The sequence below is a fragment of the Scomber japonicus genome, chromosome 3, assembly GCF_027409825.1.
Source record: "Scomber japonicus isolate fScoJap1 chromosome 3, fScoJap1.pri, whole genome shotgun sequence".
NCBI classification, from domain to species: domain Eukaryota; kingdom Metazoa; phylum Chordata; class Actinopteri; order Scombriformes; family Scombridae; genus Scomber; species Scomber japonicus.
The window spans coordinates 30,379,934-30,396,337 of NC_070580.1; the positions used below are offsets into that span (position 1 = coordinate 30,379,934).

Here is a 16,404-nt window from a genome sequence, read left to right on the forward strand (position 1 = left end):
CAGACTGTCACGTTTTAACATTGGTTTCATCACATTCATCATTCCTGTGAGCGTTTTTCAGTGTTTGAGTTGTTTTTGTCGGAGGGACAAGAACGAATAACTTTTTGTGTCCAGCATCAACGATCAGCACCTCCCAAAATAAACTCTTCAACGACAATATAATTTCGAAGCAACCACCATAAAGGTCCAATATAATGGGCACTTGAATTTACTGGAAAATTGTTTAAACACAATGCCTTTCTCTCCATAAACTGACATCCCATTACTTTATACAAGGTGGATCCCTTTCTAAGTTATTCTATGCCAACGACCTACTTGAACAGGAATTACATCATGTTAAGGAAGTAGTGATGCCATTTTATTGGGACTTTGACCACATTAATGAACAATAAAATCAACATTCCTTATTAACAATGGATTAATTAATATTAATAATATAACATAATAACATATAAATAACAAAGGGTTAGCTCGTCATGATGAAATCACAGATAATTATCACCAATCCCGTTGTTCCAGTCGGCTCATACAGAGTGTTTTGGCATCTGTGCTCATTGTTTTGGTCTCACGGCCCACAACATTGCTGTTTTGGTTCATTCTCAGGTCCCTCAATCAACCTTGTTTCCAGCAGCAGGCAGCTATTTTTAGCAAACAAGCTCTGATAAACCCACTGTACACTACCTGCTCAGCACCAAACTGCAGACAAAGTTTAGAGACTAGCTGGTGAAGACAATATAACACTTACCAGAAATAGTCAAATACTGGATGAAGTTAACCAGAGCTAAAAGGAGAGTTTGGACTTTCATTCATGAGTTGGACACAAACACCACCCCAAAACAAATGCTAATGTTGCTGGACTTGTAAATAAGCAATTGTCAATGCCAATGTTTTGGTAATGTTACATCTTCTTTCACTGCCCCCAAGTGGCCAAAAAAATCAGTTATTACAGGTTTAAACAATTACCATAGGATACGTTAACAGCACATCCCAAGCAAAGTAGGTATTTGAATCAAAATATGAATTCTATTAAACAGAATAGAACAGCATAAAAACATTTCACTTCATTTCATTAAAATACTGCTTTTGACATATCTGTCTTTAATCAGCTAATGGCCAAAAACAATCAAACTTAAAGATGATTTTGTGCACCTTACAGGCTTTTTTGTTGACTTAATTAATTAATTTAAACATACAGGAGCCTCAAAGCCAAACCCATACTTTTAAGATTGCTGCAACTACACAAGTGGAACAAGTGGAAAAATAAAATGTGCTGCCCCAATCTGCTGACAAGACTGAAATTTAACTGTTTTTTATTTAGTAATCTGAACAGATCTCCGGTTTGTGGTAAGGGTGAGTCGTGTGCGCAGCCTGTTTACTAAATATTGGTCTACATATGGACACCTTATGGCACCTTTTTTGTTGGTGAATGAGTTTGAAATATTGGAAAAGGAGGAAATAAAAAAGAAGTGAGCTGGTTAAAGGAGATAATTAAACCAACAGGTGCCTTTATAGGTGAGTAGATACAATTTTCAACACATCATTTAGATAGACAGCAACTTTTACTGTGACCTTATTGTCTCATGGAAACCTTTCATGCCACACTACATCATGGGTTCTCAAATTTCAACAATGATCGTTCAACAGTTCGTAGTACCAACCTACTTCGTATCACAGTCCCAAATGGCCATTTCAGGGAATACAAACATTTTACTCAGTCAGTGACACATAAAATTAATTACTGGAATATAGAAAATACAAACTTACGGGCTTGGTAGGCAATCTTCGTAGTGATTTATTAAGGCGGGATAGAGGATGTCAGGTAGGTACAACGTCACAAAAAATATGATTGAACAACAAATGAGCAAACTTCGTCCATTAATCAAGACCATGTGATATGATTCAAAGCTTTGACAAAAGCTTGTCACTTCACCCTATTTTGGGATTGTTTTGTTAAAAATGAATTCCACAACAGATAAGTGTATTTATTCCATTAAAAGAATAGTTTCACATTTTGGGAAATTCATTTGTTTGCTTTCTTTCAGCCTACCAGCACCTCTAAAGCTCACTAATTAACTGATTATATTGTGTTTGTTTAATCCATGCAAAATCCGAAGAGTAAAAATGTAGATATGCAGAGTTTGTTGTCTTTGGACAGTCAGGCTCAGGAGTCAAGCTTTCTGTTTCCCCATTTCCAGTCTTTGTGCTTTGTCTAGCTAACCAGCTGCTGGCTGTAGCTTCACAGAGTAATTACCGTTTAGACATGAGAATAGTGTTGATCTTTTCAGCTACCTCTCAGCAAGAAAGCAAAGAAGTTTATTTCCCAAAATGTTAAACTTTTGCTTTTAAGTCACTACAAACCATGTAAAATCTAAGGAACGGGATTAATCTTCTTGGTTGGGGGTTTTTGGGAGTCCTTGTGCAATTCTTTCTCACACTTTGAAAGTCGGTAAGAAGATGTTAAACATTCTTCGTGTGACAAATCTGGGATGGCAATTCGAGACTGTAATGCCTGAATCAGGGCTACCAGAAACCTTTCTAGACACCTCAGTTGATCCATCTTTACTCATCTTCATGCTTGTTCGGCCAGACATTGTTCAAGCCTGCATAATTTATTGTAAATTCTAGTGAGGATCGGAAAATATTCAGAGATACCAAATGTGTAAGGCCCCTGCTAACTAGAATGAGAAGCTACAGTTTCTCAAAAGTGTTGACTTGATATATTTGAATCAATCAATCTCTGGTTGCCTTCTTTCTCTACTGGATCTCCAGACCTCCACTGGCACCCAGAGAATTGTATGTAATCCTTTAGTGTGCAGTGACATCTGCTGGTGGAGAAAGAAATTGCTCGATTTCTCTTGATCAGCTAACCCAGAACACACTTTTGTCTTTATTTAATGTTTTTACTTACAAAGGAAAGACATGGTCAGAACTTAACTAAACAAGGTCACTCTTAGGACAACATCACATCTGTACCACTTCATATCGATAAACAATCATCTGATTGTCTATTAATTGTTTTAAATCATTGTAAACTTACTGGTATCTATTTATGGGTTTTAGGTTGTTGGTTTGACAAAACAAGGCATGATGGACATTTCATATCTATTAGTTCATATAATTAGTTGTAGCCCCTCTAAAAATGTAGCAGTATTAAATTAGAGTTGATGATCTTCAATCCATGGTAAATAACTAATATTCTACAACCAGTACCTCACCTATTGATTTCTTTTTCACTCCAGCTTTTTTCGGATATAGTCAAGTATGACTAAATGTATTAAAGTCACAAGTTTGTCGTAGAGGACAAGGTGATATGAAAATACTAGCTCAAATAACAGAATCAAATGTTACTTTGATTTTGACAAAAGTCAAGACATAACAGGGGAGGTGTTCCAGGTTTATTTAAAGACATACTCAATAAATATAGCACCATTTCAGCAGAGAGAACATTGGGGGAAAATGGAAACATGTGTGTATAAACAATGCTCTCAGACATAACAGGCATCTGGAGTATCAGGAGTTAAATTTAGTTGGTTGCTATATTTCTTTTTTTTTTTTAAGTGATTTTTCGGGTAATTTTTAGATTACTTAATGAAAATCTGTCCTTTCCCAGCTCTGCCAAGTACACCTTTACATCAAGGTCTAATCCTGTCTGACAAGTAGCCTTCAACCTAACACAATACAAACATGCAGTGAGATAATATTGAACTTCCACATAAAGACAGAGGGGCTTCGGAGTGACTTATTGCACAAAAGAATGCCAGCATTATTCATTGACTATACAGACGTCTGCAAAAAAAATGGTTTAGTTTCAATTAAGGTGTTTTTCAGGCTCGGGTTATGTTATAGCTCTGGCTTGTCTGTAAGGAAATGTAAGGAAATAACAAAAAAAAAAGGTGATGTCTATTTTATTTGTTGTTCTTTAAAAATTTTGCAAAGCCATCTTACTCAAGTCAGGTCATTGGGTGGCTTTGCTTAAAGTGACCAGAAGGAGGCGCTTTGTTTCTGGGGAAAGTTCATACAGCAAAAGTTGGGGGACAATATGGATCACCTTTCAAATTATGCCACATAAAGCTAGGCAGGGCCTTTGTCTTGAATTTCATTACAATGTACACCTATATTATTATTATTATTGTTATTTTGCGTATGCCTGTCTGCAGTTGCTCCTGACAGTAAACATTAGTTAGTGTTGTCGCTTATGGTTCAATATTAATTTACACTATAGTTTTGGAGGTTTTGTCCCCCTGACCAAGAACTTGCTTACAAAAATTGTACCAGCATTCAACAACATATACTACAGTTTCTAATATACATCAATGTAATTCTATGATTTTCTGGACAGCTATAATAACACTTAGGGAATACAGTTTCATCCTCTTTCATTTATCATTTATCTCCTTCCTTATGCTGTAACAAGAACATTGGCTGTTCTCCATTTCCGAGCTGTCTTAAATGCAACGTTTCCACTCCCTACTTTCTGAAGTTTCCGAGCTGAACACCTCTCCTTCCGGTCACACAGCGAAAGGTGGCCGGTTGGATCTCCCAGTATTTAACAGGGTTGGCAAACAGACTGATGCCTGTGTACAGGTTCTTCTTATCACTGGTCCTCACAGGACAGAAGTCGTTGACTCCCACATTGTGGATTTTGTTGCCATGGAGGAAAATCACCTGAACAGACAGAAAAACGTTTTTTTTTAATCAGTTATGTTTCTGCTTAGTAGCACTAATTCTGCTTTACTGCTACCTTGGAAAACACAACGTTCCGACTAGGACAGCAAGACTGAAATGGTCTAAGTTACAAGTCGGAAAGTCAGACATCATTTTATAGTTCCAGGTTGCTGAGATGAAGGAAAGTGACGTATTTGAGGTGGCTGAAATGTTGGAATACTGTTTATACTGTTCCTCTTCATTTTTAGGAATGTCTAGGTTGGCTCAGCCATAGAGACAGGTTGAGGAGCTCAAAAATCAGCGGGGAGTTTGGACTAGACTAGCTACTACTTTGGAGTTAGAGGATTATTGAGTAAAAGGGGCCAATTGAGGTGGTTTGGTCGTATGGTTAGAATGCCTCTGGAGGTTTTTGAGCATGTCTTACTAGGATTTAATTTGTCACAAACACTTCAGTCTATGAATCAAATAATGCTGAAAAAATGATTTGTTACAGTTGTATCTCACCTGGAGGTAGCGCAGGGAGTTGAGGCCTGGTGGGATCTTTCTCAGACGGTTGTTGTCCAGGTGGATCTCACGGATGTTTGGGATGCTGACAAAACTGCCATTTTCTACAGACTTGATCTGGTTAAAAGCTAGTCCTAGCCTGCAAAAGATATTTAGACAGGTATCACTACTCACGCTCAGAAACTTAAATATCAAGGTAAAAAAATTTACCTTGACATTGCATGGTGACAGAAATAAAAAGCGAATTCCTAATTGTAGAGCACCTTAACCGCTTAAAGGACACAAATAATATATAAAATATTTAATTAAAAGTTTAATTAATACTGATGTAGTATTTATTTATGTATTATTACATTCAATATTTGTAAAATCAATATAATACTTGTTTACCAGAAAACATTCATTTTTATGTTAGAAAAACACCGAAATTTAAGATTTTAGCTTATTTGATAATATCCTTAAAAAATGTCAGTTTCTAGGATGAAATGTGTCTGGTTTTCACCTCAGCAGATTTTTATATCTGATGAAGTCTTCTATCTCCACCTTAGAGATCTTGTTGTAGTCCAGGTTCAGCTCTGTGATGGAGGCTGGGAGGTCTAAACACACCAAACATAACCAACGTAAGGGGTAAATCAAACATATCTTAGTTTATGACTTGCTTTTAATAATGATTTAAAAACAAACTTGTTAAATCAGAATGTCATATTAATAGATATAGAGATATAGATAATGTCTCATCTAGCTGTACAGTTAAGGTCCAGTGTAGTTATACTGTAGGTGGGTGACTGGAGGAGAAAGAAATTCATTTTTGTTTAAATCAACATGAGATGAGTGATAGTCTACCTTTGGGTACAGCAGTTAGTTTGGTCTCTGCTATACCAGCATACACCGTTGACAAGCCATTAAAAGCTCCCAGTTCAATGCCACTGTTAGCCAGAGGATTGGCACTCAGCTCTGTTTGGACAAACACAAAACATCTGGTTTGACTGACATAATATATTTTCCTATTACAGTAGAGAACATTCATCCACAAAATGACTATAGATCCGTTGTGACAACACTTATCACTCGCTCTTTGAGATCTGGTCGACTTTATTTCAACATGATTCATCTACAGAATCAATTTACTTGGAAAACATCATGAAAAAGCCTTTTCCAGAAGTCATCTGAATTACATTATAATACAAGGACATGATAAACAATCAAGTCCCTGATATATTCGGAAATCAGTTGCAGATGTGTACAGCAGGACAGGAAGTGGAAATCAGGTCTTACCGAGTACATGAAGCTTCTTCAGGCCTCTAAATGCATCCTTCTGGATTCTGTTGATGTTGTTTTCATGGAAGCGGAGCTCGATGAGATTGGGAGGCAGGTTTGCAGGGATCTCAGTCAGCAGGTTGTAGGAAAGGTACAGCAGTCTGAGGTGATCCATGTTCCTGAAGGCCTTGGGATGAATCTTAGAGATCTTGTTGTTGATCAAAAACAGGCCCTGTTGTGGTAGAAAAGAATCAAAGTAAATACAGTTAGGGTTAGTAGATTCAAGCTGAATGTTGTTGCATTTCCTGCAGCAGGTGTAAGAATGGAGCAGTTTTCATGCACCAACTGTATTTCACTTTGCCCCAGATTTAGTTGTTGTTGGGATGTCTGACTCAAATTAAAAAAAAAACAACAAATGGACAATAGAGTTAAGATGTAGTGATGATTTACCAAAGTTAATTTCTGTTGTAGAACTGTTGTTTCTAACTGTTGTGAATGAACATTCACATTTACAAAATAACATGTAATTACTGACAAATGTTTATGGAAATCAAAATCTACTTAATACAAAACTGCTTTTTTGCTTGAAAACATTTTGACTTGTTTTTTTGTACAGGAATAATGAGACAATAATCACAACTAAGATTTGATTAAACTAGAATCAAAATCAATAAAATCAAAATGAAAAGCAACCCTATAGGTTTAAATTAGCTGCACCATTTAACACTTAATGACAAACCAATGTAATAACACAAAGCTGTTTTCTGAGGTACAACACAATACAATGCAGAGTTTTAGACCTTGATGTAATTTATTCCCAGCTGGGAAAACAACAGCTAGTTCAAAGAGTCTCAGGCTCACTGTAAGTCCCTCTCCTCCTCAGCTGGGAGTTTCATACAGAACAATGTCATCTTGTAAGGCTGTAGTTTGCATTTGGACTGATTTTTCTTTATCTCATCGCCATAACAGCTACAAGATGGTTTTGTCATTCACTTTTATCATGAGTACACCCTTATGTATTACTTAATGCCCCAATAATGTTTTGACAATGAGCAATGAAGCTCTTGTACTCAATGGTTTCTACTTGATCTACTGTGGCTTGAATTGTACCTTATTTGTACAAAAGGCTGTAATTGTAAATATTAAGACAAAATACTTACAGTAGCTATCTACTGAGATTCTCACGACCCTCCGCTATACTATGTGTTTAGTTCTAAGTAGCAAATGTTAGCATGCCACTTTGCTAACATAAAATGGTAAAGAAGTCCTGAAAACATAACCTGCTAAACATTAGCATGTTAGCATTTTCACTGTGAGCATGCCAACTTTAGCATTTAGCTGAAAGTACTGCTGTGCCCAAGTACAGAGACGTTAGTGTGGCTGACTGTTAGACTGTTAGTTTTGTTAATAAAATCTGTATCTCACCATGTGTCCATAGTGTTTAAGCTTATAGATGCCAGTCTCTTAGGTCGCAGCTTCAACCAGTCCCCTCTTGTGATATGTGACTATTAGAGTAAATTACAAGTACATACTAACTGCTACAGTGCCATCAACATTAACATATGAGCATTACAACATCACACATTTTTTGCAGCACATATCTGGTTCAGGTGAGTGCAGGAGATGTGACTAGAACTTATTTACCCATGTAGGCCTTATGTCTTTAACTTGAGACATGCCTGATGTTTAGATATGTGTAATCTCAGCTAGAAGAGGTTGTAATGTTCGATACTATGTGCTATGTGGTTTCTCTTACATGAAGCTTATGGAGGCCTTTAAAGTCATCCTCCTTGATCTCAGTGATATCATTGTTTTGGAGGTCCATTATCACAGTGTCTTCAGGAATCTTGTCAGGAACAGAGATCAGACCTGTTGGCAGAATCACAAATCCCTGATTAAAGGCCGGAGTTGGACAAAAAGAGATGAAAATCAAAGTTATTGGGTTTTTTGTTTTTTTACATAACACACAGGTGTGCTATGTTAAAAGAGTCAGAAATTAGGCCATCAGCCTCTGTAGGTTGTGCACCATAGCTTAAAGTCTGGTTAAATGAGTTTGAAATTGACTCTAGGTATGTTCAGCTCACAGCTGTGGCAGTGATTATGACCCACAGGTTGTTTACATGGCCTTAGGTGGTGATGTTGCAATAAAATTGTTCACTGACATTAAAGACAGTCAGTGAGGGATTGCCCTGTTTTACTCTAAGTGCAACAAACACCAGCTGTATCATTATGTTACGTCACTTAACCAAGGAAATAGTGTAGTAAAGGCACGGTAGCTGAGATGTGGCAATCCAGGAAATTAAAGTGATAAAATTGCTGCTTTTTTGCTGGTTCATGACAAAATAGGCAATATAGTAGGATTCAACCTGATACGATGATGTGGCTGTATGTTTTTGCCTTCATCAACATCTGTTTTACACTACATACACAAGAACAAATAGTTTGTGTCATATAGTGTTGAGTAAACACAGCATATAAATATACAAAATATGATTCTGTAAACTACACTGGAGCGGTCTAACCTGGGATTCTCTCTGATATTTTTTGCCATTCTTGAAGGTTTTTACTCACCCTAAAATCAGGGCAGTGTGTGCATGTACAGCTTGGCAACCACTATTGTCCAAAAAACATAGAAACCACATCAATGTGGTACGCCGTTGTGCTGGGGGACATGTTTCTTCATTCCCATAAATAAACACTCACTGCAGTTTATTTTGACTCAGTTCTACACACACACCATCCTGTGGTCCTTTCAGGAAATTACTGAGCCATCAAAAAAATTCAACTGTATATTTATGAGCCATTTATTAAGATTTACATCTTTGGTAGGAACCATTGATCTAAGGGCTGAGAGCCACAAACAGGGAAGGGAAGTCCCAAGTATTGAGAGGCAGAGGAACACATTGTTTGTTTTGGTCTTTTCATTGGATTTTTTTGACAGTAAGAAAATATCGGATAACACTAGACTTCTATTGCTAATCTTAAATCAGTGTAGTTAAGGATGTTCCACATGTAATGTTTTCAAAAACACAAGTTTCTGTGTCAGTAACATGGATTCACAAGTAGTGTTTTCTGACCTTGGTCGGAGCACTGCACCACTCTGGGTGAGCAGTGACAATTAGCCGGACAGTTCTCATCTTCATCATCATAATCATCATCATCGTCGTCGTCGTCATCGTCATCATCATCCGAATCGGCCATCATGACGTCATAGTTTCTCATGAAGTCCATGATGTTGATTGGCTGGTAGGGTTTGGCGTTGCCTAGTGCCAGCAGGCATAGCAGGAGGAAGACCCTCATGATTTTGCTAGAGGACTGGTTGGCGAAACACCAAAAGAGGGAGAGGTGTAGAAAAAGGTTGAGAAGGTTAGATCAGCTGTAAAACTAAAATACAGGATGAGACTGATGCCATGACACTGAGGAAATACTTGTGCACAACAGTAGTTTACCTCAGTTCACGCTGTCGGCATTAATGACCGACTGTAATGATCATCACAATTGAAGATTTTGTGATAGCTACAATTTTCCTTGCTACGAAGGCATTTTTTTTTTTTTGGAAATGGTGAAGCCTGCGGTCACCTTTGTTGTGTGATCTCATCTCTCTGGCTTTTAAATGGATAAACTGCTACTGACTCCTACACAGTGTTTGAAAAGAGAACAAGCAGGAGTTTCTCATTCATCTTCCAATGTCCAAAACGCAAGCTCACAATGCCATTTAAATGCAGCTTCACATCAACATCTGCTGCTGGATGTTTTACAGTAGTGGTGCCTAACCTGGGGGCAGGACCCCTTAATAGGGTCACAAGATAAATCAAAGGAAACACAAGTGAATAAAGAAGATAGGGAAGATATCAAAATGTATTGTGTTGCAAAGAAAAGTTCTTTTGTGGTACCACTGTCCAACCAAAAGCAATCAAGCCTATAAACAGGAAGTCACCAAATCACATACTGTAACATAACTGTTTTACTTGGCCAAAGGATATATTACACTTAACTGTCAATCTTTCCCATTATAAATGTAGGCATGACTTTGTTGATTTGAAAACACACAAAGAGAAATATGTGTGTTTCACAGTTCACAGTCAGAAATATCTAGTTATGGTAACCCAACCAAAGCTATTGATCATGTGGTCCAATCTTAGCTCCTTTCAGACATTTTACATTCACATTAATTTGATGGCAGTTAAACATGTCTGTCTCATGTCTGAACATGAGTCACTTTTATGTAAAAGGCACAGCGATCTTACCAGGTAAGACCTAGTAACCTAGTCCTGTCATGTCTGAGTAAAGCTATGAGGAACATTAAGGCACTTAACACAACGGTCCCATATTGCTGTGTTCTGTAGGGGTGGATTTTACATAGTAGTTACCATGGTAACATGATACAATCATAATGATGGCGGTGTTTAGTCCTGTTGATGGTTTTATTAGAGAGCTTATAGTAAACTAAATAGCATTCACCAATCCATGATCCATATGAAACTAATAGTAGCTGCTGTGGTTAAAAGTACTAGTCTTACCTCAGACCCAACCCAGACAATTTTCAGTGCTCCAGCTCACTTTGCAGTCCCAAATTAGCTAGATTTAGGAATGTACTGCTAAAACAGTGCACGGTGAAAGGGCATACAGAGTTCCCATAGTGATCAGTTTCCATAAGTGCTGCTCTTTGTAAGAGCTGCTCTTTTTTTTCTATCAGTGTTTCCATGAATCTGTGAAAACCTCGATTGGAAATGAGCTTTTCCAGCCAACACAAATGTTTCTCCAGCCCTTACCTATTCACCATCTGTGGTGATTTACAAAATGATTTATATATCTTTCTCAGTTACACATTCACACAGCCAGTGAGGCTGAGATTGTCTGCTTGTGTGCTTCTGGTAAGCTTGATGGATTTTGAGCCCTTCAGTTGAGCGTTCAGTCCACCCACAAATATGTGGTGGTGGTGGTCGAGCATCCTGCTGCGACAGCAAATACCGTTCACAGCCCCTTCCTCGGCACCCTGGCTGTCTTTTATTCCATATGTACACATTTAGCTCAAAATAGGCTGTTTTCTTGATGTGTTCTTTGAAACTTTGTTTTTTCCTTTTGCTTACAAAAAAACAAGCTTTGAACATACAGTGGGGTCCAAAAGTCTGAGGCCACTTTCCCATTGGAAAAGCAGTCTCACCCTTCCCAATGGGAAAGTGGTCTTAGACTTTTGGACTTTGCAGTAGATAAAATACCTTTCTCTACACTCCAGTTAGTATAGTGCAAGTAAATGTGTTGTGGTCCTCAGTTCTGCAGATGTTTGATTTCATAAAGTGTCCAAACCAGATGGATGTCACCAACCTTTATCCCCTGTGAGCTCTGCTGCCTACATCAAATAATCTGTCATATTACAATTACAATTATTAGGTCAACTGTCAAAGTCTATGAAATGTCCAAAAATGAAGAAATATCTCTATCCCTATTAACCAGAGCTCAAGAAGACAACTTTTTCTTCTTGTTCTGTCCAACCAACATCCCAATACCCAAAAGACTCAATTTACAATAATAAAACAGAAAAAAGCTGAAAGTCCTCCTGTAGGGGAATCTGGAACCAGAGAATATTTGTCATGTCTGTAAATACTGTTTTAAACAATTAACAATTCAGTTTGATTAATATTGATAATGTGCAAGTAATATATTTCTGTTGATCGACCAGCACCCACACCAGTACAAGCTTGTAGTAATTTTGTAATTTCTGTTATGTGCTTGTTATTTACAATTTGTAATGACTTGGAAAAATAATTAACATTTTTGTCAAATGAGATCAACTTTAACCAAGACTGCTGGAAAATAACACATAAATAACAACAGCATTCAATATAAAACTCAACCAACATCTCTTGAGACTTTGCCCATAATTTAGCTCCTTTGAAACACAAGCCACAAACTCATTAACAGTCCCACAGATTGATGTTGTTGAGCAAAATCTGCATGCAAACCAAACTTACTCACAAATAAGTGCACTTGAAATATTCTCCCAAAACATGCATCTGTTTTTCCTGCAATGAAAATTTTGATTTTCAGACTAATTCTGTGGCTCCACTGAAACACCTCCACCACCACCTTTCAGGCATTCAGCAGGAGTCTTGTAAACTGACCTAAACACCTCAGAGATGCTGTATTCTCTGAAAGTAAAACATACCAGTTAAAAATTTGACAACATAAATAAGTCTTTTTGGTAATAAATCCAGGGTGTGTCCTACCTCAGCCGTCAGGTGTGTTTGTGTCCTGGTTTAAACCCCACACAGTAAGCAGAGCAGCAGCAGGGTCCAGCTGGAAGCCTGAGAGTTGGATCCTCAGTCAATACATTCCCAGTGAACAGAGAACAGCATCACCCTGTCTCTCCAGGAAGAGAAAAAAAAAAAAACGCCCCCCAGAACACCCCCACTGACGGAAAACCTCTGCTGTTGGGGTGAGAGGTTCAGTTTCAGTAAAGAGCTCTTGACTCTGTCTGTGATCACACCATCTGCACGTCTCAGGGGCTAGATTTGAAAAGGCATTGTTAGGTCTTTAGTCATGTGCTTTTCATCAGGAACTTTGAAGTGATGCCAGAATAGTTAGTTACAGACTCCTAAATGCTAAAAGTCTTTATATAAAACGTACCGGTAGGTCTGTCACCTCCCCTCCTGTCACAGCTGTCTGCTATATTATGTATTTTACACGAACATGAATGTTTCCTACACTCAGAGCTGTTGGCAGGGAGTTAAACTGTCTACCATGTTCACCATTTAGGTAGACAGCAGAATGATTGGCAGGATGTTTTGAGATATACTGTTTGATGTCAGCAGGTAGTAAAAAACCTGTTCTTCATTGGTTAAGAGAGCAGTGTGATGAACTGGTACAGTCATTATTGAGGTCATTTAACAATTTTCCCTTAAATTGGTATTGGTATTGAGATGTCAAAATACAAAGACAATCCAAACGTTTACTGCAGAGATTGAGAATAGAAATCAATCCAGTGTTTTGTTTCATAGTTAATGAAGTTTGACACCTCATTATGTAAATGTTCTGGCAATAGTACATGTTGATCTACAGTAATGTTCGAATAAGTATCCCAAATTATGTTTACATTAAAGTCTCAGAAAAGGTCATACTCAACCAGCAATTTAAAGACAAGAACTTTTTACTCACTTAAAAGTAATAAAAAAGAGAAATTAACTGATAATTAAAATAATACAGTGCCAAAGCTCGTTTAAAGCACTGTTATTCTCTAATACTCCTGGCATGACATCTATATCTGAATGACAAAACCACATTGCTTTAACAGACAGGTGAAGCCAACTAAGGCTTACTCTGTCAGTTTTAAGACACAGATGCTTATTTTAAGAAAATTCTTAAAACCGCCCTGGGAACAACTTCTATTATGTCACCCCACAAGCAATATGTTTTATAAATAAAAAACCCAGAATGCTTAAAGACGTGTTGAGGCATATAAGTCATCAGCAGTGAAGTCATTCTGACTTAAGTGCTACAAGTTACCACCAGAGTCGGTGAGAGCTGGCAGATTGCTCTCGGTGTTATCATAGTAAGCCTCTAAGGATAAAGGGTGTTGAACAGATTTTAAAAACCACTGCAGGAAATTTGTGATAAATAGAATTGATTTGACCTGACTAGAGTTCCTCCTCAATTAGGAAGCACAGACAGGAGAGGCAGATGCTTTTCTACATCAAATCTTCATTACTTGTATTTAGTGGTCTGCATGATGTGTATTTTAATGAGGCACAACAGGAAAGCCTAAAACTTTACATTTGAGGTACAAAATGAGAAATACCTCCCAAGAATGGAAAAGCTAACAGTAGCTTGCTCCCTCAGGGGTTCACGTGTTATACTATTCCTTTTTCCATTCAGTGCTGGTATTTTCTGCTGAGCCCAGCTGGAACGGCACTCTGAGGCACAACTTATGGCAGAGCCAGACCATCCAAATATGCCCTGGTTTGGCAGTCACACCACCCAAAATGGGAGGCGGGTCTGTGTTCTGGTTTCAATGCATCTTCTCGGTGGGGAAATCATATTTTCCAAGCCATCACAGATCTTGTTAAATGGTCATCTCATCAACAAGGAGCCTGCGGAGCTCTCCCATATTTAACATGCTTTATGCTGTTTGAAGGAAATTCCTAAGCTTTAAAGCAAATTAAGCTTTTTCTTTTTATCCACCAGGAGTTCCCAACTAGTATTTGTAATGCAATATGTTGCATTCGGATTTAATGAAAAGTTGCGCAGGCTTCAGTTTACTCAATATCTGTAAAAACAACTAACATTTACCGTTCTGTCCCCCATGTATTGTTCCAGACCATTGCAAAACTATTGAGTATGTCTCATCGTACAAATATTTAGGAATCATTCTCAGATATCTCAATTCAGCAGCTTGTGAAAAGAGGATGAAATTTGATGTGCATTTTTAAACAAAGGCTGCTTGTCCCTCCAAGGTAGAAAGAGTTGTTGCTACTTTCTGGCCGATGCTCCACAAATGCAATATCCTGTTCATGCACGCAACTTCTCAATGCTTACATGCTTTGTACACTGTGTATCACGGAGCACCAAGACTCCCATTCTTCTCCACTGTTTTTCCATTGCATCCCTCCTCACCTTTACACTGTGTGCCATGAGGCATAGGCAAGTACTTTAAAATGTGCTTGTTTGTTTCTGGACTCATTTAACGGTTCCCACAATCTGCACTAAATGAGGCAAAAGAGCTGTTATGTAACCCCTCTTTATCTGTCTGGAACCTTTTACAACGAGGTAGGAAACTGAATTAAGTTGTCTCTTAGGTGTTTGAGTATAGATGTTTGTTGCACTTAATTTATTGTTTAAAGGCATTCGTTTGATCCTACTTGTGAAGTTTGGAAGGCTTTTAAGGTGAAACTTTAAGTATTGTCTGATGTGATTTGCAGAACCAATCCGAAGTCTTTAGGGCTGCCCTTCGTATTGTGGTGATGACATTCAGTTCACTACGGAGCAAAATGGGGGGAGACCATCATTTCCAGTAAGGCATGTCCCTAATGAAATGTAGAGGATGTAGGTTTGTTTGCAGCCATTCTTACATTTACAACTCCCCAGACTCCGATTGTCTGGGAGTCGCGAGGCTACATTTCAGCTGCGTTATTTCAGTCATCCATCTCACACACGCCTGATTGAACAGATACACTACACATGCTGCACGTCGACTCTCGTTCCACTCATGAAATGCACACATAAACACAATCTGAAGTGTATTTTCCACATTTCAGTCTTACTTATAACTGCAGTGACAGTGTGTTGGGCTTTAAGCACTGCTAAAACACAGGTTATCTATAATCAATATTGTGCCTGACTGCAACCTCTGTAGTGCATGAGTGTGTATATGTATGTTTAATAAAATGTTTAACCATCAACAATTAGTCAGTACCACTTACTGTATGATGAAGATAATAAACTTAGTTTGTAAAAAACAAAGCTGCAGCTGGGTTAAAACAGAAAATATATCAACAGTACGTCATTAAAACATCCCAACATTTTGACCTCGCCAGCTGTAAGCGGACTGCTAATCAGCACGAAAGAGTTTTTTGTCAAGATGTTAAGAAAAGACATTAAACAAGCACTTCACTGTTTGCAAATTTCAACACTGAGCAAGTTTTTACCCCATCAACCTCTCATTTCAAAAGTCTTCTAGAATACAAGTCCATTGTAAGCTCCTATTATCTGATGTGTAAGCAAGTTCACATTTATGATTCTGCTGTTAAGACCTCAGACTCCGTTTCCAGTTCCTCATAATCACAGCTTCATAGCTCTACTGAAACAATACCCCGTTATGAGCCAGACTTTAAGATTAAAGGATACAATTTTCCCAAACATTGCAGGGATCTGATTGGACCCTGACGTAAAACTGCCTGGGAGCTTTCTGCACACTGTCAGAGCACACAGGCTTTATTTTGCACTGTAACGACCACTAGCCTAGCAGTATAACCTACTGTGTTC

General features: G+C 38.0%; 2 protein-coding genes across 2 annotated transcripts in view; one reads left to right on the top strand and one right to left on the bottom strand.

Moving 5' to 3' along the window:
• Positions 1 to 16,404, top strand: part of cenpp (centromere protein P) — a 107,642-nt gene that overhangs the window by 52,407 nt on the left and 38,831 nt on the right. The gene's annotated exons all lie outside the window — the stretch shown is intronic.
• On the bottom strand, positions 4,468 to 9,726 carry aspn (asporin (LRR class 1)). The gene is made up of 7 exons (XM_053316547.1): positions 9,504 to 9,726; positions 8,183 to 8,295; positions 6,445 to 6,658; positions 6,013 to 6,123; positions 5,672 to 5,765; positions 5,170 to 5,308; positions 4,468 to 4,665 (listed from the first exon to the last, which is right to left on the bottom strand). Exons 1-7 carry the CDS (start codon positions 9,724 to 9,726, stop codon positions 4,468 to 4,470), a joined length of 1,092 nt encoding a protein of 363 aa, XP_053172522.1.